The sequence below is a fragment of the Osmerus mordax genome, chromosome 11, assembly GCF_038355195.1.
Source record: "Osmerus mordax isolate fOsmMor3 chromosome 11, fOsmMor3.pri, whole genome shotgun sequence".
NCBI classification, from domain to species: Eukaryota; Metazoa; Chordata; class Actinopteri; order Osmeriformes; family Osmeridae; genus Osmerus; species Osmerus mordax.
The window spans coordinates 18,176,559-18,201,068 of record NC_090060.1 but is presented as its reverse complement, the minus strand read 5'-3'; the positions used below and the strand labels follow the sequence as shown (position 1 = coordinate 18,201,068).

At 46.2% G+C, this 24,510-nt stretch overlaps 3 protein-coding genes across 4 annotated transcripts; 1 reads left to right on the top strand and 2 right to left on the bottom strand.

The window, feature by feature from the left end:
- si:dkeyp-97b10.3 (uncharacterized) lies at nucleotides 1-14,803 on the top strand. Of its 2 annotated transcripts, none has more exons than XM_067246283.1 (15): nucleotides 1-376; nucleotides 2,929-2,960; nucleotides 3,532-3,564; nucleotides 4,346-4,432; nucleotides 9,086-9,169; nucleotides 9,906-9,952; nucleotides 10,043-10,095; nucleotides 10,643-10,869; nucleotides 11,050-11,297; nucleotides 11,512-11,637; nucleotides 12,303-12,438; nucleotides 12,531-12,575; nucleotides 12,736-12,804; nucleotides 12,994-13,314; nucleotides 13,781-14,803. In XM_067246283.1, exons 1-15 carry the CDS (start codon nucleotides 327-329, stop codon nucleotides 13,807-13,809), a joined length of 1,587 nt encoding a protein of 528 aa, XP_067102384.1. In that variant the 5' UTR covers nucleotides 1-326; the 3' UTR covers nucleotides 13,810-14,803. The 2 variants fall into 2 exon arrangements, with proteins under 2 accessions (XP_067102384.1, XP_067102383.1); XM_067246282.1 differs by having other exon boundaries at nucleotides 4,346-4,435; nucleotides 9,083-9,169.
- Nucleotides 14,804-15,074: 271 nt separating this feature from the next.
- On the bottom strand, nucleotides 15,075-18,539 carry il12a (interleukin 12a). The gene is made up of 5 exons (XM_067245712.1): nucleotides 18,369-18,539; nucleotides 18,025-18,120; nucleotides 17,380-17,421; nucleotides 17,095-17,235; nucleotides 15,075-15,215 (listed from the first exon to the last, which is right to left on the bottom strand). The coding sequence occupies exons 1-5, from the start codon at nucleotides 18,537-18,539 to the stop codon at nucleotides 15,075-15,077; spliced, it is 591 nt and encodes a 196-aa protein (XP_067101813.1).
- Nucleotides 18,540-21,392: 2,853 nt separating this feature from the next.
- On the bottom strand, nucleotides 21,393-22,933 carry schip1 (schwannomin interacting protein 1; the record flags this gene model as incomplete). The annotated part of the gene is given in 3 exon segments (XM_067245917.1): nucleotides 21,393-21,468; nucleotides 22,287-22,380; nucleotides 22,810-22,933. Coding segments are annotated over 3 exon segments (270 nt in total), but the record flags the coding sequence as incomplete, so codon positions are not given.
- Nucleotides 22,934-24,510: the final 1,577 nt, after the last annotated feature.

The following is a 24,510-nucleotide window of genomic DNA, read 5'->3' as shown; positions in this document are numbered from 1 at the left end:
GTTGCTCGGAAGTTCTAAAGGCCTATGACTACATTTAGTCATTTAGCAGACGCTCTTATCCAGAGCGACTAATCCTTTTGAAAGGACTATTTAAAAAAGGATGTAGTTTATCCTAAACTTGAATACACACAATAAGAATGCGTAAAACAAGACTGCGTGCTACTATGACAAAGTGAACCACGAGAACTCACAAAATCATGTTTACCTCCGTACATAATTTCAAACGTGCTTGACGGTCTGCATGGTTGCGGTTTTAAAGAGACAGGTGACACAAGGCGCTATCACGGAATATAACCGGTTCATCCGACCCTGCACGGAGAGACACGATGGTGGCAGAGATGGCGAGTCTGGGATCCTCCTGTTGCCTAGAAGAGGGGTAAGTTTGGGAAGTAGCAACGCTGCATGGTTATACTGATAATCCCCGTTAAATTGTTAATTTCACAGCCGAAAAGGTGGTAGGCTATAATGCGAAACCCAGGTAGGCTATTGCTTCAATTTCCTGAATGATGAGTTATGTTGATGAAATGAGTTTAACTTTGTTGACGTGTTATAACGTACAAAACAAAGTCATATAGACGGCAATTATGCACAATTAGAAACATAAGCTAAAAGGAGGGACAGACGCCATTATCTCTTTGTTGCTTTCAGTTTACAACCGCATCTTTAACCGTCTCTATACTTGAACAGTTTCTCATTAAAAACATGAATTAAACCAAAAACCTTGATTCCACTCTCAGTCGGTATGTGTCTATGTTTGTTAACAAACAGGGACACATAACGTGGTTTAGCATCTGGAAACAAAGACCACCTGCTCCGATGCTGATGCAGCTATGAGCCGGCCGGACTGAAACGCGTTTCAACGTTTTAAACTAACAGTCCTCGACTAGGAGAATAAGCCTAATGCAATATATTTATAGGTTAATGCGTCCTTCATTGTCGAGGCAGTTTCAGGATTCTGTAATTATTGGTAGGCTATTACAGATATCCTACAGCCTGTAGCTTATAGATAGATCTAATAGATGTTGAATCCAAAACTGAATTAATGTCCGTTCGTTTGTAATGGGTTCTTTTGTTCACTTTTTAGACAGATTCCACTGAAGAGTCAAAGATCAGTTACCGGTGTTACCGTGTTGCTACAAATTGAGTAAAACACGATCACGTATCAACGACAGAAAGCTCTCGGTACCACACCCTCTCTCTCCTCGGCGCGGGGGGTTTTGTGTGTCAGGTAACCGTAGCCGTCAGGCAGCGACGGTAAGAAGAGGAAACCGGTAGGCTCGTGTCCTTAGGGGGGCTGTTGTCATGTGTTTGCCGAGCCGCCTTCACCTGTGAAGAGTGGAAAAGTCCCTTAAACCAGACACCTTCATGAGATGGTGGCCTTGTGCCACAGGATGGAGGGAGACAAAGAGGAAGAGAGAGGGCGCAGCTTGTTTTTGCTTTGTATGAAAATGACCCTGTCGTACATGCAAAGAGTTGGAGGGGTGAGGGAGATAGAGCAAAGGAGAGTGGGAGAGAGAGAGACATGGTAGAGAAAGGGAAGAAGAGTGGGGGAAAGAGATGGAAAAAGAGCAGGGGAAGGAGGTAGAGCGAGAGGGAGAACAGAGAGGGGTATTTAATGTTTAAACATGACACTCCTGTTGACTGGGTGTTTGTTGTTGGTCTGTTGAGGTGACCTTGATACTCTAGACGGTTTCTTGAACAACTGTCTGAGGAAACCACTTCCTGTTCAGCCCCGGACCACACTGACAGATAAGGGTGTTTCAGTCACTGTCTCTAGCTCTTAACTGAGGATGGCTGTAGCTCAGTGGTACAGTAGAGCATTTGCCTGCAGGTCAAGAGCTACCAGGTTCAAGTCCCCCCTCGTACGTGTCTTTGAATTAAAGCGTCTGCCAAATCAAATGACATAATCTGTCTGGAATCTGTAAGCATGTAGGATCATGCATGTCTTGGTGTTGATCGCCCGAGGCACTATATATCAACAAAGGAGAGTGAAGGAGCCAGAAGTAAGAACAGTAAAGTCAGGTTTTAGTTTTGACACTCTTTGCTGCCTGTGTAGAACTCGTTCTTCCTGTGTGATTTGTCAACATGAGATAAACACTGTCAGGGCCAGGTGTGGGTGTGTGTGTGCTTGTACACTTCCTCCTTTTGTGTGTGCGCGCGTGTGTGTGTATGTGTGTATGCTTGTCAGAAAGGAAATCTGTCTGGTGTAACAGAGCCAGGCTTGCAGCTGCACCCCCCAACAGTGATATTATTTTCTAACATATCCTCTCCATCCCTCCTCCCTGCATCCCTCCTCCTTCCCTCCATCTCTCCTCCCCCTCCCTCCATCTCTCCTCCTCCTTCCATCTCCTCCTCCCTCCATATCTCCTCCCTCCATCTCTCCTCCTCCCTCCTCCTCCTCCCTCCATCTCTCCTCCTCCCTCCTCCTCCTCCTCCCTCCATCTCTCCTCCCTCCATCTCCTCCCTTCATCTCTCCTCCTCCTCCCTCCATCTCTCCTCCTCCTCCCTCCATCTCTCCTCCTCCCTCCATCTCTCCTCCTCCTCCCTCCATCTCTCCTCCCTCCATCTCTCCTCCTCCCTCCATCTCTCCTCCTCCTCCCTCCATCTCTCCTCCTCCCTCCATCTCTCCTCCTCCCTCCATCTCTCCTCCTCCTCCCTCCATCTCTCCTCCTCCTCCCTCCATCTCTCCTCCTCCCTCCATCTCTCCTCCTCCTCCCTCCATCTCTCCTCCTCCTCCCTCCTCCTCCTCCCTTCATCTCTCCTCCTCCTCCCTTCATCTCTCCTCCTCCTCCCTCCATCTCTCCTCCTCCCTCCATCTCTCCTCCTCCCTTCATCTCTCCTCCTCCTCCCTCCATCTCTCCTCCTCCCTCCATCTCTCCTCCTCTCTCCATCTCTCCTCCTCCCTCCATCTCTCCTCCCTCCCTGCAGAGATGGACACATCCCAGAGCCAGACCAGAAAGGTAAATCCCACTGTCTGACTGTTTGTCTGTTTCTCTCTCTCCCTTTCTCTCTCTCTCTGTCTCTCTCCCTTTCTCTCTCTCTCTGTCTCTCTCCCTTTCTCTCTTTCTCTGTCTCTCTCCCTTTCTCTCTTTCTCTCTCCCTTTCTCTCTCTGTCTGTCTCTCTCCCTTTCTCTCTCTCTGTCTCTCTCCCTTTCTCTCTCTCTCTCTCTCTCTCTCTCTCTCTCTCTCTCTCCCTTTCTCTATCTGTCTCTCCCGTTCTCTCTCTGTCTCTCTCCCCCTCTCCTAGCTCTGTGTCTGGGTGCTGGCACAGTTGATGTCCACAAGGTGGCAGTAAGCACCTGTAGAAGGATGCAGAGGTGATGAGAGGGAACTGTTAGTTACACTTGACATTAAGATACACTAACTACCATGCAGCTACATACATGCTGTATCAACACAGTAGGTACATAGGAGCTGTCATTAAATGGTGTGTGTTACAAAGTGTTATAAAAGGGTCCCTCCAGTAACCCTGCTGTCCTCATCACCTCATCCTTCCTCATCCCTCCAGTAAAACACACTGTTCTGTTACAGGTCACCTGGCTGAGAGTGATCAGAGTGGATCAGGTAGGCACGACCACCCTCATCCTGTCACCCCCTCACCCTCTCATCCTCACCCCCCATCTTCACCCCTCCCATCCTCACCCCCCATCTTCACCCCTCCCATCCTCATCCTCACCCCTCACCCTAACCCCCTCATCCTCACCCCCTCACCCTAACCCCCTCATCCTCAGCCCCCATCCTCACCCCTCCCATCCTCACCCTTCATCCTCACCCTAACCCCCCATCTTCACCCCTCCCATCCTCACCCTTCATCCTCACCCTAACCCCCCATCTTCACCCCTCCCATCCTCACCCCCATCCTCACCCCTCATCCTCACCCCTCACCCTAACCCCCTCATCCTCCCATCCTCACCCCCATCCTCACCCCTCATCCTCACCCCTCACCCTAACCCCCCATCCTCACCCTTCATCCTCACCCTAGCCCCCTCATCCTCACCCCTCACCCCCTCATCCTCACCCCTCATCCTCACCCCCTCACCCTAACCCCCTCATCCTCACCCCTTCATCCTCACCCTAACCCCCTCATCCTCACCCCTTCATCCTCACCCCCTCATCCTCACCCCTAACCCTCACCCTAACCCTCATCCGCACACCCTCCACCAGGCAATGCTTTCTCCAACCAATTCCAAGAGACACCTCATCTCTGAATCTTTGAACCATATAATAAATTATAATAAATAAATTAAATTAAATTAAAATTAACCATATACATAAGTCTCCTCTCAGATGATGGCTTCTAATGATCTGCCATTTCAACAGCCTGTGTGTTGTGTTTATCTGACAGAGACCGCTGGGACAATCACAGAGGAAAGCTCCGAGGAGGAGGAGCAGGAGGAGGAGCAGGAGGAGGGGCAGGAGGAGGAGGAGGATTGTGGTGAGGACCTGCAAAGATCACATCCCTCCTTCACATCCCTCCCTTACATCCCTCCCTCAAGCTGTGAATCTCTAGTCTGGGCAAAAAAATTGAAGCCGTAAACATTTTTTGGGGGGGAATCTGAAAACATTAAATGTGAAACTATGTGAAAATCAAAAAGTGAAAAATGAAAATGAATAATTTATTAAAAATAATTCCAGACTTTAATCGAAATGTTATTCCACTAGGAAAAAAAATGGTAAACTTATTTTTTCTTTGAATTCATGGTTTTATTTTTCAAGTTTTTGACCAAAACTTACATTTTCAATGTCAAGCTTTAGTTTTTCAACAAAAGATTTTTTTTCCGAATGAACAAAACATTTGTCCATACTATATCAGCGAGCCTTCCGCATTAGTACCGTAGCTAAAAGTCTAGGAAAGTTGAGGCTACTTTTCGCTAGGTACCTACGAACATGTCTTAATCTGCTAGACAAGTGGGTTCCCCTTCGTTCTTTTGGTGAGCAGTCTCACGAGCCCCAAAAATGCTGGGTTATTTTTTTCACCCAAATGCTGGGTTGATCCTGTTGGGTCATTTTGTTGGGTTATTTCCATGGTGCTGGGTGGTTTTAGTGCAGCCAAGGCGCTGGGTTAGTGGCTGGGTTTTTGTCGGCGACAGTTGAAACAATGCATATTGTCCTCCTCCTGGCCCACCCAGGATACCTCACTTTAACCCAGCTGCTGGTTTATCAGGATGCCTCACTTTAACCCAGCTGCTGGTTTATCAGGATGCCTCACTTTAACCCAGCTGCTGGTTTATCAGGATGCCTCACTTTAACCCAGCTGCTGGTTTATCAGGATGCCTCACTTTAACCCAGCTGCTGGTTTATCAGGATGCCTCACTCAGGATGCCTCACTTTAACCCAGCTGCTGGTTTATCAGGATGCCTCACTTTAACCCAGCTGCTGGTTTATCAGGATGCCTCACTTTAACCCAGCTGCTGGTTTATCAGGATGCCTCAACCCGCCTTTAACCCAGCTGCTGGTTTATCAGGATGCCTCACTTTAACCAGCTGCTGGTTTATCAGGATGCCTCACTTTAACCCAGCTGCTGGTTTATCAGGATGCCTCACTTTAACCCAGCTGCTGGTTTATCAGGATGCCTCACTTTAACCAGCTGCTGGTTTATCAGGATGCCTCACTTTAACCAGCTGCTGGTTTATCAGGATGCCTCACTTTAACCCAGCTGCTGGTTTATCAGGATGCCTCACTTTAACCCAGCTGCTGGTTTATCAGGATGCCTCACTTTAACCCAGCTGCTGGTTTATCAGGATGCCTCACTTTAACCCAGCTGCTGGTTTATCAGGATGCCTCACTTTAACCCAGCTGCTGGTTTATCAGGATGCCTCACTTTAACCCAGCTGCTGGTTTATCAGGATGCCTCACTTTAACCCAGCTGCTGGTTTATCAGGATGCCTCACTTTAACCCAGCTGCTGGTTTATCAGGATGCCTCACTTTAACCCAGCTGCTGGTTTATCAGGATGCCTCACTTTAACCCAGCTGCTGGTTTATCAGGATGCCTCACTTTAACCCAGCTGCTGGTTTATCAGGATGCCTCACTTTAACCCAGCTGCTGGTTTATCAGGATGCCTCACTTTAACCCAGCTGCTGGTTTATCAGGATGCCTCACTTTAACCCAGCTGCTGGTTTATCAGGATGCCTCACTTTAACCCAGCTGCTGGTTTATCAGGATGCCTCACTTTAACCCAGCTGCTGGTTTATCAGGATGCCTCACTTTAACCCAGCTGCTGGTTTATCAGGATGCCTCACTTTAACCCAGCTGCTGGTTTATCAGGATGCCTCACTTTAACCCAGCTGCTGGTTTATCAGGATGCCTCACTTTAACCCAGCTGCTGGTTTATCAGGATGCCTCACTTTAACCCAGCTGCTGGTTATCAGGATGCCTCACTTTAACCCAGCTGCTGGTTTATCAGGATGCCTCACTTTAACCCAGCTGCTGGTTTATCAGGATGCCTCACTTTAACCCAGCTGCTGGTTTATCAGGATGCCTCACTTTAACCCCAGCTGCTGGTTTATCAGGATCGCCTCACTTTAACCCAGCTGCTGGTTTATCAGGACTGCCTCACTTTACCCAGCTGCTGGTTTATCAGGATGCCTCACTTTAACCCAGCTGCTGGTTTATCAGGATGCCTCACTTTAACCCAGCTGCTGGTTTATCAGGATGCCTCACTTTAACCCAGCTGCTGGTTTATCAGGATGCCTCACTTTAACCCAGCTGCTGGTTTATCAGGATGCCTCACTTTAACCCAGCTGCTGGTTTATCAGGATGCCTCACTTTAACCCAGCTGCTGGTTTATCAGATGCCTCACTTTAACCCAGCTGCTGGTTTATCAGGATGCCTCACTTTAACCCAGCTGCTGGTTTATCAGGATGCCTCACTTTAACCCAGCTGCTGGTTTATCAGGATGCCTCACTTTAACCCAGCTGCTGGTTTATCAGGATGCCTCACTTTAACCCAGCTGCTGGTTTATCAGGATGCCTCACTTTAACCCAGCTGCTGGTTTATCAGGATGCCTCACTTTAACCCAGCTGCTGGTTTATCAGGATGCCTCACTTTAACCCAGCTGCTGGTTATCCACTTACCCAGCTGTTATCAGGATGCCTCACTTTAACCCAGCTGCTGGTTTATCAGGATGCCTCACTTTAACCCAGCTGCTGGTTTATCAGGATGCCTCACTTTAACCCAGCTGCTGGTTTATCAGGATGCCTCACTTTAACCCAGGCTGCTGGTTTATCAGGATGCCTCACTTTAACCCAGCTGCTGGTTTATCAGGATGCCTCACTTTAACCCAGCTGCTGGTTTATCAGGATGCCTCACTTTAACCCAGCTGCTGGTTTATCAGGATGCCTCACTTTAACCCAGCTGCTGGTTTATCAGGATGCCTCACTTTAACCCAGCTGCTGGTTTATCAGGATGCCTCACTTTAACCCAGCTGCTGGTTTATCAGGATGCCTCACTTTAACCCAGCTGCTGGTTTATCAGGATGCCTCACTTTAACCCAGCTGCTGGTTTTATCAGGATGCCTCACTTTAACCCAGCTGCTGGTTTATCAGGATGCCTCACTTTAACCCAGCTGCTGGTTTATCAGGATGCCTCACTTTAACCCAGCTGCTGGTTTATCAGGATGCCTCACTTTAACCCAGCTGCTGGTTTATCAGGATGCCTCACTTTAACCCAGCTGCTGGTTTATCAGGATGCCTCACTTTAACCCAGCTGCTGGTTTATCAGGATGCCTCACTTTAACCCAGCTGCTGGTTTATCAGGATGCCTCACTTTAACCCAGCTGCTGGTTTATCAGGATGCCTCACTTTAACCCAGCTGCTGGTTTATCAGGATGCCTCACTTTAACCCAGCTGCTGGTTTATCAGGATGCCTCACTTTAACCCAGCTGCTGGTTTATCAGGATGCCTCACTTTAACCCAGCTGCTGGTTTATCAGGATGCCTCACTTTAACCCAGCTGCTGGTTTATCAGGATGCCTCACTTTAACCCAGCTGCTGGTTTATCAGGATGCCTCACTTTAACCCAGCTGCTGGTTTATCAGGATGCCTCACTTTAACCCAGCTGCTGGTTTATCAGGATGCCTCACTTTAACCCAGCTGCTGGTTTATCAGGATGCCTCACTTTAACCCAGCTGCTGGTTTATCAGGATGCCTCACTTTAACCCAGCTGCTGGTTTATCAGGATGCCTCACTTTAACCCAGCTGCTGGTTTATCAGGATGCCTCACTTTAACCCAGCTGCTGGTTTATCTGTGAAACTATGTGAAAATCAAAAATGAAAAATGAAAATTAATAATTTATTCAAAATAATTCCAGACTAATTCCAGAATAAACATATTTTTTCTTTGAATTCATGGTTTTCAAGTTTTTGACCAAAACGTACATTTTCAATGTCAAGCTTTAGTTTTTCAACTAAAGATTTTTTTTTCGAATTAACAAAATATTTGGCCCTGATTTAGCTCCATAATATAGCTGTCTGTCTTACTAAAACGGCGTATCTACATCGTTGCTAATGTGTGCTGACGTTGTGACTGTGTGTGTGTATGTGAGAGACGCGTGAGTGACAGAGAGACAGAGGGAGAGCAGGGAAAGGCAATGCAGCTGAACGAATACGCTGCATGTTTTAAATAGAATTAAAAAAAAAATATATATATATATATATACATATATATATATATATAACGAAACGCAATATGTGGCGGCCGGTGTTGATTCTGTGATGCACCGCCACAAATGAGTATGTGTGGGAAACACTGGATTAAGTATAGCACAGTATGGAATAGTATTGTAGAATACAGTATAGTATAGTATAATACAGTATAGTATAGGATAGTTATTGAGTTGTCTATAGCATACAGTAGAATAGTATAATATAGTATAGTCCAGGATGCTATAGTATAGGATAATGTAGTAGAACATAGAATACTACATTATAGAAAAGTCTAGTAGAATAAAGTATAATAGAATATTGTTTGTATAATAGTATTCTAGTGTAGTATAGTATTCCATAGTACAGTTCAGTAGTATATGATGGTGTAGTAATCGTGTATTCATAAGATCTCACTAATGTAATCCATGTTCCTCTGCAGAAGCTGACCCAGCCTCCAGCCCTGCAGCCTCTAGACCTGCAGCCTCTAGACCTGCAGCCTCCAGCCCTGCAGCCTCCAGCAGAGAGGGTAGCTCCATCAGGCTGGTCCTGCCACGCTCTCCTCTCTCTTACAACCACACCTGCCACGCTCTCCTCTCTCTTACAACCACACCTGCCACGCTCTCCTCTCTCTTACAACCACACCTGCCACGCTCTCCTCTCTCTTACAACCACACCTGCCACGCTCTCCTCGCTCTTACAACCACACCTGCCACGCTCTCCTCTCTCTTACAACCACACCTGCCACGCTCTCCTCTCTCTTACAACCACACCTGCCACGCTCTCCTCTCTCTTACAACCACACCTGCCACGCTCTCCTCTCTCTTACAACCACACCTGCCACGCTCTCCTCTCTCTTACAACCACACCTGCCACGCTCTCCTCTCTCTTACAACCACACCTGCCACGCTCTCCTCTCTCTTACAACCACACCTGCCACGCTCTCCTCTCTCTTACAACCACACCTGCCACGCTCTCCTCTCTCTCACAACCACACCTGCCACGCTCTCCTCGCTCTTACAACCACACCTGCCACGCTCTCCTCGCTCTTACAACCTCACCTGCCACGCTCTCCTCTCTCTTACAACCACACCTGCCACGCTCTCCTCGCTCTTACAACCACACCTGCCATGCTCTCCTCTCTCTTACAATCACACCACACTCACTTTTAACACTCAGTTGTTTAACGGGAGCGAGAACTTTAAAAGAGTTCAAATAAGAGTTCAAAATAGTTTTAGATAACCCTGCTCTTCTCATCATCACAGATGTGATATTCAAGTCCTGCTGTGAGAAATGCAAGGCTATTCAGCAGGTGAGTTTACAGTTTATCGTTTTTATAATGTTACATTAAAATTAATTTAGCAGACATTATCCGAAGTGACGTGTTTATGTGTGTGTCCAGAGCCCTGGAGGTGAGCGGGTCACCCCTAGGATGCTAGCTCGAGGACAGATGCAGTGAGTACTCCAGTTCCTCCCTCCCTCCCTCCCTCCCTCCCTCCCTCCCTCCCTCCCTCCCTCCCTCCCTCCCTCCCTCCCTCCCTCCCTCCCTCCCTCCCTCCCTCCCTCCCTCCCTCCCTCCCTCCCTCCCTCCCTCCCTCCCTCCCTCCCTCCCTCCTCCTGACATGGAATTTAACATCACACTGTTGAAATGATGAAGATGGGTTATGAGTATGGATTTATCTGATTTAAAATGAAATGAGAATGGCCCTATTCCAGTATCTGCAGCTGCACGGTTCATGGTCAGTACTACCAGCCCGACTTGGGAGAAATGTCTTTGTATAAAAACATTTGTAATCAGAAACCCCCAGAACAAGGGACCAATTGGTAGAGGGTGCGTAACATCTGCGACCATCAGAAAAGTACCAATAGCAAAATAACACAAAATGATAGGGAGTAAATATATAAGTGAAATGTCCGGACAAAATTCCAGTGTGATCCCGGGATCTTGCTCACCTTTGTTGGAGTTTGTGTCACTTTGTGTGTGTGTGTGTGTGTGTGTCAGGCTGCAGCTGGAGGACGAGGGGGTGTTCCAGTGCTCGGTGACAGGTCTTGTGTTTGAGGTGTCTGAGAAGGTTCTGCTGAGGTACTCCATCCTGTCCTGGTCCAAGTTTGGAAAGTTCCTCACAGACGCCTGGAGTTGCGCCGGACCCATCTTCAACGTGGACTGTGTCAACAAGGACTCGACTGTCCTCAAGTCCATCCAGTTCCCACACACCCTCTGCCTTGCTGGTGAGGAGAGCTTTGTCTAGAACTGACCTTAATGTCTCCATGCTGCACCGAAACACTACATTCTACGATAACACACACTGTGAATGACGCTGTTGTTAGGAGGACTAACTTTCCCCTGTCACTGGCTCCTCCCTCTCCCTCCCCCCTCCTCCACCCTCTCCCTCCCCCCTCCTCCCCCAGACCCAGACAGCCAGGTCTCCTTCAGGGTGCTGCACCTGAAGGCTGGCCGGCCGCTGATGGAGCCGTGTGTGGATCACTCCGGCAGCCATGTGAAGTGGTGTGTGTCCTCCCTGTCCCCCGTGGGGCCTGTGGCCCAGGCCAGCCCCGCCCAGCGGCACCACGCCGTGGTCCTGCTCTACCGGGAGAGAGGCCTCAAGGCACACTGCTTCAGAGTCTACCTAGCCCCTAACAACTCCTCAGACATCAAGGTGACAGGTTAGGGGGTGTGTGTGAGAGAGTGTGTGTGTATACATGGTGTGTGTATGCATGTGTGTGTGGGCATGCAGTGTATATAAGCATTTGCTGTCTCTCACTTTCTCTTTCTTTTTCAATCTTAATCTTGTTTTGTTGTCTTTCACCTAGTCCGCCTATCAGTCATCATCCTAATACTAGAAATATAACTGTCTGTCATTCCGGGTCCAGGACATTGGAAAGGAAGTACGCAGCTCCAACAGGAAGTTCCAGAAGGTGGACAAGCCTCCCACCTGCAGCCTGGATGAGAGGACGTACCGTCTGCTGACCGAGCCTGAGGGGGAGATCACCCCGGAGGTGTGTTTCTGAAGAGTGTGTGTGTGTGTTGGTAGGACCTGTGTGTGTTTCTGAAGAGTGTGTGTGTGTGTGTGTTGGTATGACCTGTGTGTGTTTCTGAACAGTGTGTGTGTGTGTTGGTAGGACCTGTGTGTGTTCTAAAGAGTGTGTGTGTGTTGGTAGGACCTGTGTGTGTTTCTGAAGAGTGTGTGTGTGTGTTGGTAGGACCTGTGTGTGTTTCTGAAGAGTGTGTGTGTGTGTTGGTAGGACCTGTGTGTGTTTCTGAAGAGTGTGTGTGTGTGTTGGTAGGACCTGTGTGTGTTTCTGAACAGTGTGTGTGTGTGTGTTGGTAGGACCTGTGTGTGTTCTAAAGAGTGTGTGTGTGTTGGTAGGACCTGTGTGTGTTTCTGAAGAGTGTGTGTGTGTGTTGGTAGGACCTGTGTGTGTTTCTGAAGAGTGTGTGTGTGTGTTGGTAGGACCTGTGTGTGTTTCTGAAGAGTGTGTGTGTGTGTTGGTAGGACCTGTGTGTGTTTCTGAAGAGTGTGTGTGTGTGTTGGTAGGACCTGTGTGTGTTTCTAAAGAGTGTGTGTGTGTGTTGGTAGGACCTGTGTGTGTTTCTGAAGAGTGTGTGTGTGTGTTGGTAGGACCTGTGTGTGTGTGTGTTCTAAAGAGTGTGTGTGTTACAGGAACTGTCCTTTACGCTGGCGGTCACCAAGCTGAAGGGGTACTTCGAGGTTTTCTTTGATCACTCCCCCCCCTTCAAGCTGTCCCTCATGGAGACAGAGTCAGACCAGACCATCTGGTCCACCTACATCAGGGAGGGTGTGTACCTTAGGGGAGGGGTGTGTGTGTGTGTGTGTCTGACCTGGCTGTGTGTGTGTCTGACCTGGCTGCTTGTGTGTGTTCTTCCACAGAAGACTGTGTGGACCCTGTGGAGCCTCAGAAGAAACAGACTATCAGTGGGTGAAACAAGACTGTGAACCCTCTGACCTTTCCTGTGACCTCTGACCTCTCCTGTGACCTCTGACCTCTCCTGTGACCCCTCTGACCTCTCCTGTGACCCCTCTGACCTCTCCTGTGACCCCTCTGACCTTTCCTGTGACCTCTGACCTCCTATAGGTAGGAAGAGAAGTAGCACGTCGGAAGAGGAAATTACCAATAAGAGATCCCGCTGGACAGATGAGTCAGGTGACCACCCTCTGTTACTAGGCAGATCACACGTGTCTGCTGAATGAATACATTGTTATAATTGTATTATCCTACCTACCATCTTACGTACCTTCGACACTATGGTTTCAAATACCTTAAAAACTATCATCTAAAGTCATCTTAAATGACAGCTATCATATAAACACTGTGGCGTGTGTGTGTGTCCAGGCGGCTGCATCATGGCCAGGGCTCCGCGCCCCGAGGTGACAGACAAGCAGCTGCTGCAGGTGGCCCGGCGGCTGGGGAAGGAGTGGCGGCAGGTGGGCATCTTCCTGGGTCTGAAGAGCCGAGACCTGGACGAGCTGCAGGCCGGGGAGAAGGACGTCACCATGCAGAAGTTCAAGATGCTGGAGGAGTGGAGGAGGCAGCAGGGGCAGCAGGGGCAGCAGGGGCAGCAGGAGCAGCAGGGCCATGCCTCGCTAGAGAAGCTGAAGAGCAGCCTGGAGGAGCTGGATGACCTGGCGCCAGAGGTGCTGCTGACCCTGCAGGGTGGGTTACACACACACGTACACACATTCACACACACACTCACACAGACGCACACACACACGTACACACATTCACACACACACTCACACAGACACACACACACACGTACACACATTCACACACACACTCACACAGACACACACACACGTACACACATTCACACACACACTCACACAGACACACACACACACGTACACACGTACACACATTCACACACACACTCACACAGACACACACACACACGTACACACATTCACACACACACTCACACAGACACACCCACACACGTACACACATTCACACACACACTCACACAGACACACACACACACGTACACACATTCACACACACACTCACACAGACACACACACACACACGTACACACATTCACACACACATGCAGACACACACACAGAAGATTCAGACTGCTCAATAAGTAATATATGTCTGTCTCATTCCACTTCAGAAATGATGGACAACCAAGCCGACAAATGAGACACCTCAGACCATTTAAGCCCCGCCCCCAATGGACTCATCAAGGAAACAGAGAACCAGTGGAAGGCTTTTGAACTTTGAACCCTGAACCTCTGATGTAGGTTTCAACTGAAAGGCTTGTGGCTGGGCAGTCAGGCTCCCTGACTAGTACTGCACTATAATCCTGACTCCCCCCACCTCCTATATGTGGTGTTGCATCTTATTTCTCAGTCAAGGCATTACCACTTAAACTCTACAAGACAAGGGACCAACAACGGTAGCTAATAAATAAATAAAACTGTATATATATTTTTTGTAAACATTTTTTCTACGATATTCTTTGTTAATGTTCTGTATTTTTTATATATTTAGTTTGGATCATGCCTTGAAATCAACGTGCTGCCAGATGAAAAACTGAAAAAATGTTGTGTAATACAATGTACAGGGCATCTGATGCTGTTTGAAAGTATGTATGAGTGTTGAGTTTGAGACGACAAGTTCTCTCTAAACCCCGTCCGTGATCATTCCAGACGTTTTGTGATGTCATTGTGATGTCATTGTGATGTCACACCTCAGGGCCTTTAACAGAGTTCTGTACAAGTGGAGGAGCGTCATTAAACTGAATAAAACAATAGAATGTTTTTCTACATCTTAGTTTGAATTGTGAACCATGGTGAATGTTTTGTGCCAGTGTAAACATGTTGGGTTCTACCTGTTAACATTAGTTTACGTATAAATATTTGAGGTATTAAGTGTAATTATATTGTATACTAGTGTGAAGATATTGGGAATCGTTACTTATGAATATACTGTAAATATAAGCAAACACCTCATGTTAAAATGCAATAAATACTTTATTAAATACAGACCAATAAATAACACCCTCATATAAATAATCTCTCATAAATAGTTCCCAAAACTCAAATAGGAATAAATAGACTCAATAAATAGTTGGATTAACTCAAATGATTTCAGTCCTGACAGACTTGGAAGTGGCTCTGGGCTGCAGACCACAGTGGAGCAGAGGTGAGCAGGGTCAGGGGTCAGCAGGGTCAGAGGTGAGCAGGGTCAGCAGGGTCAGGGGTCAGCAGGGTCAGGGGTGAGCAGGCTCAGCAGGGTCAGAGGTGAGCAGGGTCAGCAGGGTCAGGGGTGAGCAGGGTCAGGGGTCAGCAGGGTCAGGGGTCAGCAGGGTCAGGTGGAACCATGCTATTGTAGTGCATTACATGATATGATCTGATGAGAATAAAGATGTGATGATGATGATGATGGTGATGAAGATGAGGCGTCTACTTGCGGTGGTCTCCAGATGAGATGTAGCCACAGGCTCTTGAGATGGTGACCAGCCTGGCCTGGAAACCTCGCAGCTTCTTACACATGCACAGACGGTTGTCAAACGTATTATCGGTCCAGAAGCAGGAAGACACCGCCTGGAAGGACACAGGGACATGCTGTCCTCATTCAGAGTCAGGGACTTGCTGTCCTCATTCAGAGTCAGGGACATGCTGTCCTCATTCAGAGTCAGGGACATGCTGTCCTCTTTCAGAGTCAGGGACATGCTGTCCTCATTCAGAGTCAGGGACATGCTGTCCTCATTCAGAGTCAGGGACATGCTGTCCTCTTTCAGAGTCAGGGACATGCTGTCCTCATTCAGAGTCAGGGACATGCTGTCCTCATTCAGAGTCAGGGACATGCTGTCCTCATTCAGAGTCAGGGAGATGTAACCATCTCATTTATACTGTCTCAGAGATTTAACAATCTTGATCATTGCACATTGTACTCTTATTTATATCGAATTTTATTGTATATTTTATATTGAATTTTTAGTACATTTGATAGTGGTTAGAATTATTACTGTTGTACATTTTCAACATGTTATATTTCTTACATTTTGTATTTAAAACTCTTATGTTTACCGTCTGCACCTTCCTGCCATAGTAAATTCCTTGTTTGTGCAAACTGGCGAATAACGATGATTCTGATTCTCATTCTGATGACAAATTGTATTTTTGTTTCTTTTCTGGTTTCTCTCTCACTCTCTCCATCTCTTCAGCTCTCTCTCTTTCTCTCCCTATCTCACTCTCTGTATGATATGTATACGAATATACAGTAATATGAAGACATGATTATTTGTATATATGTAATATAATAGGAAACCACTTACTGGAATGGGCGTCTCAACGAGCTCCGTTGGGGTTTGTGGATGTTTCTGTTTGGAGGAAAGAATCATTAAAACATTATGGGATGTAACCAAGTACAAATACTTGGTTACTGTACTTAGGTAGATTTTTCAGATATTAATATTACACTGTTATTACACTGTTATTGTGTCGCTGTTTTTACACTGTTGTTACACTGTTATTTTACGATCATTACACTGTAATTACACTGTTGTTACACTGTTGCAGAGATGGGAATTAACAAAGTACAAATACTTTGTTACTGTACTTAAGTAGATTTTTTTCTGGTAGATTTTTCACAATACATTTTTCTGACAACTTTTTACTTTCACTCCTTACATTTTTTACACAAATATCTGTCATTTGGATAAGAGCTCTGCTAAATGACTAAATGAAATTTATTTTTCTTACATTATCAAGTCAGGCTTGTTACTTTAGTTTTAATTTAAAATAATTTTTGGAAATGTTTCAGTGATTCCAGAGTTGTATATTCTATCATGATTTGTTGAACTCTAATGATTAATTTCACATTTTAAGATCTATTAATTTAGCAATGTCACTACCCTTTGCACCCCCAGTTTTAAAACCTATAGAGTCGCAGATGCCCATGACAACATATGAGGGAGATGTTCGAAATTGTCAATGTCAAAAAGGATTCCTGGCGAATGCGCTGCGTGTCTATAGTGTCAAAAATAGTGTATTTTTGTATTAATGTATTAATATGACGTGAGGTCCAACAGTAGTAATGGTTACTTTTTACTGAAGTATGCCACACTTCTTTACTTTAACTTGACTGAAAAAGTGTAGTTAGTACTTCAACTTTGACTAAAGTCTTTTTTAAACATGAGTATCTGTACTTCTACTTGAGTGAAGGATGTGTGTTTTGCCATCTCTAGTTATGATGAGTCCTTTATCTTATCTCTCTCCCCCCACTCTCCCTCCCTCCTCTCTCTCTCTCTCTCTCTCTCTCTCTCTCTCTCTCTCTCTCTCTCTCTCTCTCTCTCCCTCCTCTCTCTCTCTCTCTCTCTCTCTCTCCCCCCACTCTCTCCCTCCCCCCACTCTCTCCCTCCCCCCACTCTCTCCTCTCTCTCCCTCTCTCTCTCTCTGATGTAATATCAGTCTGTAATACCTGCAGCAGTTCCTGGATGGTGTTGAGAGCTGCCAGGGCGTCCTGGTGGACATGAAGGAGGTCGGAGTTCTTCTCCTGTAGGATCGTCATCTCTCTGGAGTAGTGACCCAGGTCCATGGTGATATTCCCCAGACACTCGTTCTGTCGGGAAAAAAACAACAAGGGCAAGCTTATTGGGAAGTTAAGCTACCGTAATAAACTGCTTAAAACAATTGGGAATTAAAGTACTGTAGGCCTACTCTAAAGCGTGTATTTATCGTTTAGATAACGGAAAACAAACGTTACCTCGTTGAATGATGTGATCCGTCCACCCATGCAGACTTTACCCTGAGAGGACAAACGTCAAACAATACATTTACATTTACATTTATTCATTTAGCAGACGCTTTTATCCAAAGCGACTTCCAAGAGAGAGCTTTACAAAGTGCATAGGTCACTGATCATAACAACAAGATAGCCACAAAACATTGCGAGTAGCCAAAACATGAAGCACCCATTGTGAACAACCAAAGCAAGTGCCAAAGGGAAGAACCATAAGAGCACGTATTTAAACAAGTTACAATTAAACAACATGAACCGCTATACGTGCAAGTGTACCTGTGGAAAAAACAAGCAACAATAATAAAAACAATATATCACAGCGAGTACAAAAAATTTAAATCAGTTAGCACTAACCACAAGAGCAACAAGTCTCTGAGCAAGAGTCATTGTGATCCTTGAGGAAACTAACATCGGGTCAAGCAAACCATTCCTAAGTACCGTTGTACTCCCGGATATAATACGAAATAATAAGTGTGGTTTTGGGCAACAGTCCATCGGTAAACACATAATGTAAGCGATGGTCTTTTAAACAAATCGAAAACGAACACCAGAAACTATATCGCGTGTTTCACCGGTTGGCAGAGGATACATGGTGAATCTGAATGTTACCTGTCCCGTGGTTGGCGAGCAGGCCAGCGCAGTCTGGGTGTTGCTATTCATCTCCAGCGCCTGGTTCAAGCAGTTAAACCCGCTGAACAAAGACGGCTGAGGAATTAAATAAGTGATTGGTTTTAGGAAAGGGATTTACACACACATATATTTATGTAGGCTTACATATATATATGGAGATAAAGAGAGAGAGCGCACGCGAGATATAGCTTATATATATATATGAGAGAGAGAGAGAGAGAGAGAGAGAGAGAGAGAGAGAGAGAGAGAGAGAGAGAGAGAGAGAGAGAGAGAGAGAGAGAGGGGTAGATAGATAGATGTATAGATAGTGGGGATAAACTCACATTATTATTGTTCAGCAGTTCTTTGGTTTTTTCCAGGAGTGTTTTGGAGAGCAACGATAAAGCTGCACATTTATCAGCATCAAGACTCCGGGGTGAGCGCACCGGGATTCCGGTGGACAAGCTCAAGGACAGCGCGAGCAAAAACACTGTGGTGTCTGCATGCACAATCATCGAGTGTTAGACTCACATAGAAGGAAACACTTCAGAAGTTTTCTGTATTACAACAATGATTAATAATGTCAACAATGGTCTAATACATGCAATCCCATCTCCACAAACAGGCCTATGTGTTATGAATAAAACATCCCAATACTACTTCTAATAATGATGACCTAAAACCATTATTTGCGGTTGTTTCATTGTTGAGTTGAAAAACATGGCTTTAGATGTAATTAACAACGACAACCCTAAATATACACTTCTGCTCCTGATAAAACATCTGTTAAATGAGTAACATGTTGAAGTTGATAATCTGATTAATCTTTTTACCAAATGAAAAGAGGTAGTCTACTTACACAAATGATTGAAAGTCATTTTGATTGTGATAAGACAAGATTGTTATATCTGCCTGTCCGGTAAACTTCTGCCTTTATCGAGATTGGAGGGCATATATATATTGTACCACATGTAAAACAGGACTTTCCCGCGGCGGAGCGGCACCGCGAAGCGCAGCGCGAGCGAAACGGAAACCATAACGTCATATGTGAATTCCTACTCCAGCAGTTACCTCAGAGTGCTCGAGGGATTTGATATGAAACTATCATTTTAGCTCACGTTCAGCGTTTTGATTGGACAGACAGTAGTTAATCTGCCTTTCTAACCCCCCCCCCAAAAAAAAGAAAAAAAAAAGAATAGCCTAATAAATTAATGAAATGAAGTCTTGTGAAACAAAATTATTTCCCACTCGTCAAAGCGCTGCTTCTGAATCCAAATGTCAGTGACTATATCTAAAAAATAAATGGAATAATTATGAACAATAAGACAGTAATAGGTTACTAATAATTTCATCACAATATTAACGTAACTGCATGAGGTGATTAAGCTAGGCAACACAAACACCTGCAAGTCCGAATGTGAAATGTTTTCTGTGTTGGTTTGAAGATAATGACCGACGTGTTGTGTGATTAATGATTGTTAGTGTCACATAATCTCATCAGTCCCCGCTGAGTCAAGCGCCAGGGTATGTGACATCGTGACCATTCATGCGGAACAAAGAACAGACACATTGTTCATATATATAATTTTGTATTTTTGACTAATCGTGTCACTTTGACTTACTGTCAAATAGCTCATTAAGATTTACTGTACACAGAGCGCCTCAGCCAATCATATCACACTTCCAAACATATCACACACACACACAAACACTATGACTATCAGTTGTATTCGCAGGAAATCCATCCCTGATACTACGGCGGTGGCTGCGACACGCGCGGAGTTCCCTGCTCTCCCCGGTGCTCTCAGTTGACACCACAACATCTCCCCGCCAGTGGGCACGAGGCCTCTCCCGGTCTATCTCTACTGTACACGCTCTCGGACACCGAAATAATGTGTGCGTGTCTAAATGACGCGTATAATGACTCTGCATTTCAAATTCCTTCATGCAGTTTATATGTTTCAGTCAAATACTTTTCAAGGAATTACCAAATTGTCAAGACCAAAGTGAGTCAGAAAAATATGACCCACTTTAGAGGCTTTCCAAGTAAAATGAGTTCTCATCTCGACACGGGGACTGGCCCTCGCTCTCTGGCAGCAAGCACCTAACAATCACCACCAAACGGATAACATGGTCCAATGGACTTTCTCTCTCTCTTTGTGTGTGTGTGTGTAGATGTGAGTGTGTGAGACACTGTGTTTGCCCCACAAGAACAGTTTGTTTCACTAGAAGCTTCAGTGGTCAACAGGATGAACACACAACACTACAAACCAACCATATATGAAACAAAGTTTATTTTTTTATTTTACATATCTGTACATAAACATCTCTTCCCTCAAATAAAGATTCTGAATGCAATAGGATGAAAATGATATTAACACACTTATTAATTTAAAACGACTTGTGTCAGAAAATCAACATTCACAAAATGTTGAAGAGCATTTCCAGTGAACGTATTAAACAAAGCGACTCACTACAAGGCAGGCAGGTGTCCTTACTCTTTTAGCACCTTCAAATAAACATTTTTCTTCAGTTGAAAACTACCATTTGTGCAGAATAAAAAGAGGTCGACTTTAAAATTACTTTCCAACTTAAAAATGTTCTGAAGAGGTTCGTTTTCATAGTTTTTACACAACATTATTTATTTTCTTTTTTTTTAATCATAACTGACTTTCTAATAATTTCTCACTATTATTTCTTTAAATTTTTTTCCATGTTTTTTGTATTTGACAATTATAATTTAGTGGCGAATGTAGAAAGTTAAAAATAGAGACTAGCGAAGCAAGGCCCATCTGCACAGGAAGCTGGGAACAGTATCCATGACAACACACAATCACCTTCCTCTTCTCCCAGGAAGCAGGAAGTGATCTTCCATCCTCAGCATGGGGGACAAGCACAGAAGCAAATGAAAGGTTGGCCTTCCTCTGGGCTGCTGCGGGCATGGTGCTGGATGTGTGTGTGTGGAGGGTGTGTGTGTGTGTGTGTGGAGGGTGTGTGTGTGTGTGTGTGGGGAGGGTGTGTGTGTGTGTGGAGGGTGTGTGTGTGTGTGTGTGGAGGGTGTGTGTGGAGGGTGTGTGTGTGTGTGAGGGGGGGGCAGTCATAGACATGAGTCGATGCAAGGCAGAGGTGGAGGTGGGGGAGGAGGAGGGAGGAAGGAGGGAGGGAGGAGGGAGGGGGGAAAAAGGTAGGTGGAGGGAGGGGCGAGGGAGATATGGGGAGGGAGGGAGGGGCGAGGGAGATATGGGGAGGGAGGGAGGGGCGAGGGAGATATGGGGAGGGAGGGAGGGGCGAGGGAGATATGGGGAGGGAGGGGCGAGGGAGATATGGGGAGGGAGGGAGGGGCGAGTGAGATATGGGGAGGGAGGGAGGGAGGGAGGGGGGAGGGAGGCATCTCATTTAGAAGGAGTCTTCTCTGCCATGTGTTTCTGCTGGCTCTCAGCATGCCTGCAGGACACAGGAGACATCGTCCGTTAAACACGTCAACATCCAGAGGAGCACACAGAGCTCAGTGGTTACAGCAAATCTCCCCTGTTGGACATTTTGGATAAAAGCGTCTGCTAAATGTTTTTAATACTTTTATACTATAAAATAAACGTAATACCATGTAATAAATAATATCTGTTCATAATGAATGTGTTTATTTAACAGATGTTTGGATCTATAACAGTAGTTATTAACAGTAATACAGTAGTTAAATATACAGTAATAAATAAGTCATTACTAATGTGTTTATTTTGATCCTAGACAGCAGACAGAATTTTGGTGCCTCCACCTGATAAGATCTTATATGTCCTATATGTGTACCTGGTCAAGTGTTTGTGTGTACCTGGTCAGGTGTGTGTCTACCTGGTCAGGTGTGTGTGTGTACCTGGTCAGGTGTGTGTCTACCTGGTCAGGTGTGTGTGTACCTGGTCAGGTGTGTGTGTGTGTGTGTACCTGGTCAGGTGTGTGTGTGTAGGTGGTCAGGTGGCTGAGCGGTTAGGGTAGCGGGCTAGTAATCAGAAGGTTACCAGTTCAATTCCCGGCCGTGCCAAATGACGTTGTGTCCTTGGGCAAGGCACTTCACCCTACTTGCCTCGGGGGGGTATGTCCCTGTACTTACTGTAAGTCGCTCTGGATAAGAGTGTCTGCTAAATGACTAAATGTAAATGTGTGTACCTGGTCAGGTGTGTGTGTGTACCTGGTCAGGTGTGTGTGTACCTGGTCAGGTGTGTGTGTGTACCTGGTCAGGTGTGTGTACCTGGTCAGGTGTGTGTGTGTACCTGGTCAGGTCCTCTATATCCACCAGCATGGCGTCCTGCTCCATGTGCAGCTCGTCACGGAGCAGCAGCAGCTGAACCAGCTCCTCATTCAGAGCTGCAGGAGAGGAACAGGAGAGGAACAGGAGAGGAACAGGAGAGGAACAGCAGAGGAACAGGAGAGGAACAGGAGAGGAACAGGAGAGGAACAGGAGAGGATAGGAACAGCAGAGGAACAGGAGAGGAACAGCAGAGGAACAGGAGAGGAACAGGAGAGGAACAGGAGAGGAACAGGAGAGGAACAGGAGAGGAACAGGAGAGGAACAGCAGAGGAGAGGAACAGCAGAAGAGAGGAACAGCAGAGGAACAGGAGAGGAACAGCAGAGGAACAGCAGAGGAACAGGAGAGAAACAGCAGAGGAACAGGAGAGGAACAGGAGAGGAAGGGTAAGTCGCTCTGGTTAAGAGCGTCTGCTAAATGACTAAATGTAAGGTTAGAGGAACATTACAGGAACTGGTGTGTGTGTGTGCATGTGTGTGAGACTCACCTTCTATCTGAGAGTGCAGGTCGTTGACTATGACCTGCAGCTGGCCCAGGGACATGTCCCTTAGGTCCGCCTGCTTCAAACTCCTCTTCATCAGACTCTCACTGATGTGGGGCATGTGGGGCAGCTGTGGAGACACACACACACACACCGCACACACACACGTTAATCCTCCAATATCAACAGCCGTTCCTTGTGTGAGTAATGTAAGTGTGGGAGCTGTGTGTGTAATTCCCCAGTGTGTGACCAGAACAAGTGTAGTGACAGACCACTAGATCTGTAGCTTGAAAACAAAGTTCTTCTTCTTGTATCTGTGATGAACCTGCAGTTTCTACATCCTCCAGTAACCAATGTTTCACCCTCCAGTTTCACTCCAGTCCAATCTCTCTCTCTCTCTCTCTCTCTCTCTCTCTCTCTCTCTCTCTCTCTCTCTCTCTCTCTCTCTGTCTCTCTCCCCTTTACTCTCTCCTCCTCCCTTTCTCCCTCTTTCATTCTCTCTCTCTCGCTCTCTTTCCCCTCTCTATCCCTCCCCTCTCTCTTTCTACACTCGGCTCTTTGATAACGCCACATCAGACACCACGTTGATCAACCACAAAGCATTATGGGAATTCTACCATTTGCAGAAGACAACAGAGTTTCCCCTCTTTTAACCAGCTAACCTCTCTGGAAAACTAACTCAATCCCTCTCCTCCCTCATCTCTCTCTCTCTGTCTCTCTCAGAGTGGATGTTTCTCCTCCATCATCACACACACTCTCTCTCTCTCTCTCTCTCTCTCTCTCTCTCTCTCTCTGTCTCTCTCTCTCTGTCTCTCTCTCTCTGGAGGTCTTTGTGGGGGATGCCAGTTTCTCTTTCACCTTACCTCCTCCCTCTCCCTCTTTCACTCTGATAGTGCTGTGACTGGTCCCATGTCAACACTTCCTCTATGTCATCACTTCCTCTATGTCATTACGGTGACAGAGAGAAAGAAGGGGGGGCGAGAGAGAGTTGGTGGGTGAGAGAGAGAAAGAGAGTTGGTGGGTGAGAGAGAGAAAGAGAGAAAGAGAGAGAGAGAAAGAGGTGTGCTGACAGGGGAAGGCTGACTAGGTGAAAGGAAAAAAAATCTGAGAAAGTGAAAGTGAATTTATGCTATTCACATCACTGTTAGCATCTATGCTATTCACATCACTGTTAGCATCTATGCTATTCACATCACTGTTAGCATTTATGCTATTCACATCACTGTTAGCATCTATGCTATTCACATCACTGTTAGCATTTATGCTATTCACATCACTGTTAGCATCTATGCAATTCACATCACTGTTAGCATCTATGCTATTCACATCACTGTTAGCATTTATGCTACTCACATCACTGTTAGCATCTATGCTATTCACATCACTGTTAGCATCTATGCTATTCACATCACTGTTAGCATCTCCATCCCTGCTCCTGGAGAGCTACCTGCCTGTAGGTTTCCCTCCTACTCCAATCCAGCACACCTGATTCTAATAATGAGCCGGTTGATCAGGTAACGAGTGCTGAATCAGGTCAGATAAGTGTGATTGGAGCAAGAACAAACAGACATCTCCAACATAGCTGCTAACACTACACCGACAGACTCCAGTTCAGGAGCCCCCCTGCCCCAGGCATCTGCTACAGGCTAACTACTAACTCCTGCTACAGGCTAACTGCTAACTCCTGACATGACCTGAACTTCCTCA

Coding starts and splice junctions, on each gene's coding strand:
- si:dkeyp-97b10.3 (XM_067246282.1), top strand. CDS start 327: ATGGTGGCAGAGATGGCGAGTCTGGGATCCTCCTGTTGCCTAGAAGAG. Junction 9,953..10,042: donor AATGCAAGGCTATTCAGCAG/GTGAGTTTACAG, acceptor GTGTGTGTCCAG/AGCCCTGGAGGTGAGCGGGT. Junction 12,439..12,530: donor GTCCACCTACATCAGGGAGG/GTGTGTACCTTA, acceptor GTTCTTCCACAG/AAGACTGTGTGGACCCTGTG.
- il12a (XM_067245712.1), bottom strand. CDS start 18,539: ATGATTGTGCATGCAGACACCACAGTGTTTTTGCTCGCGCTGTCCTTG. Junction 17,422..18,024: donor GCTCGCCAACCACGGGACAG/GTAACATTCAGA, acceptor TTGTCCTCTCAG/GGTAAAGTCTGCATGGGTGG. Junction 17,236..17,379: donor GGATCACATCATTCAACGAG/GTAACGTTTGTT, acceptor TTTTCCCGACAG/AACGAGTGTCTGGGGAATAT.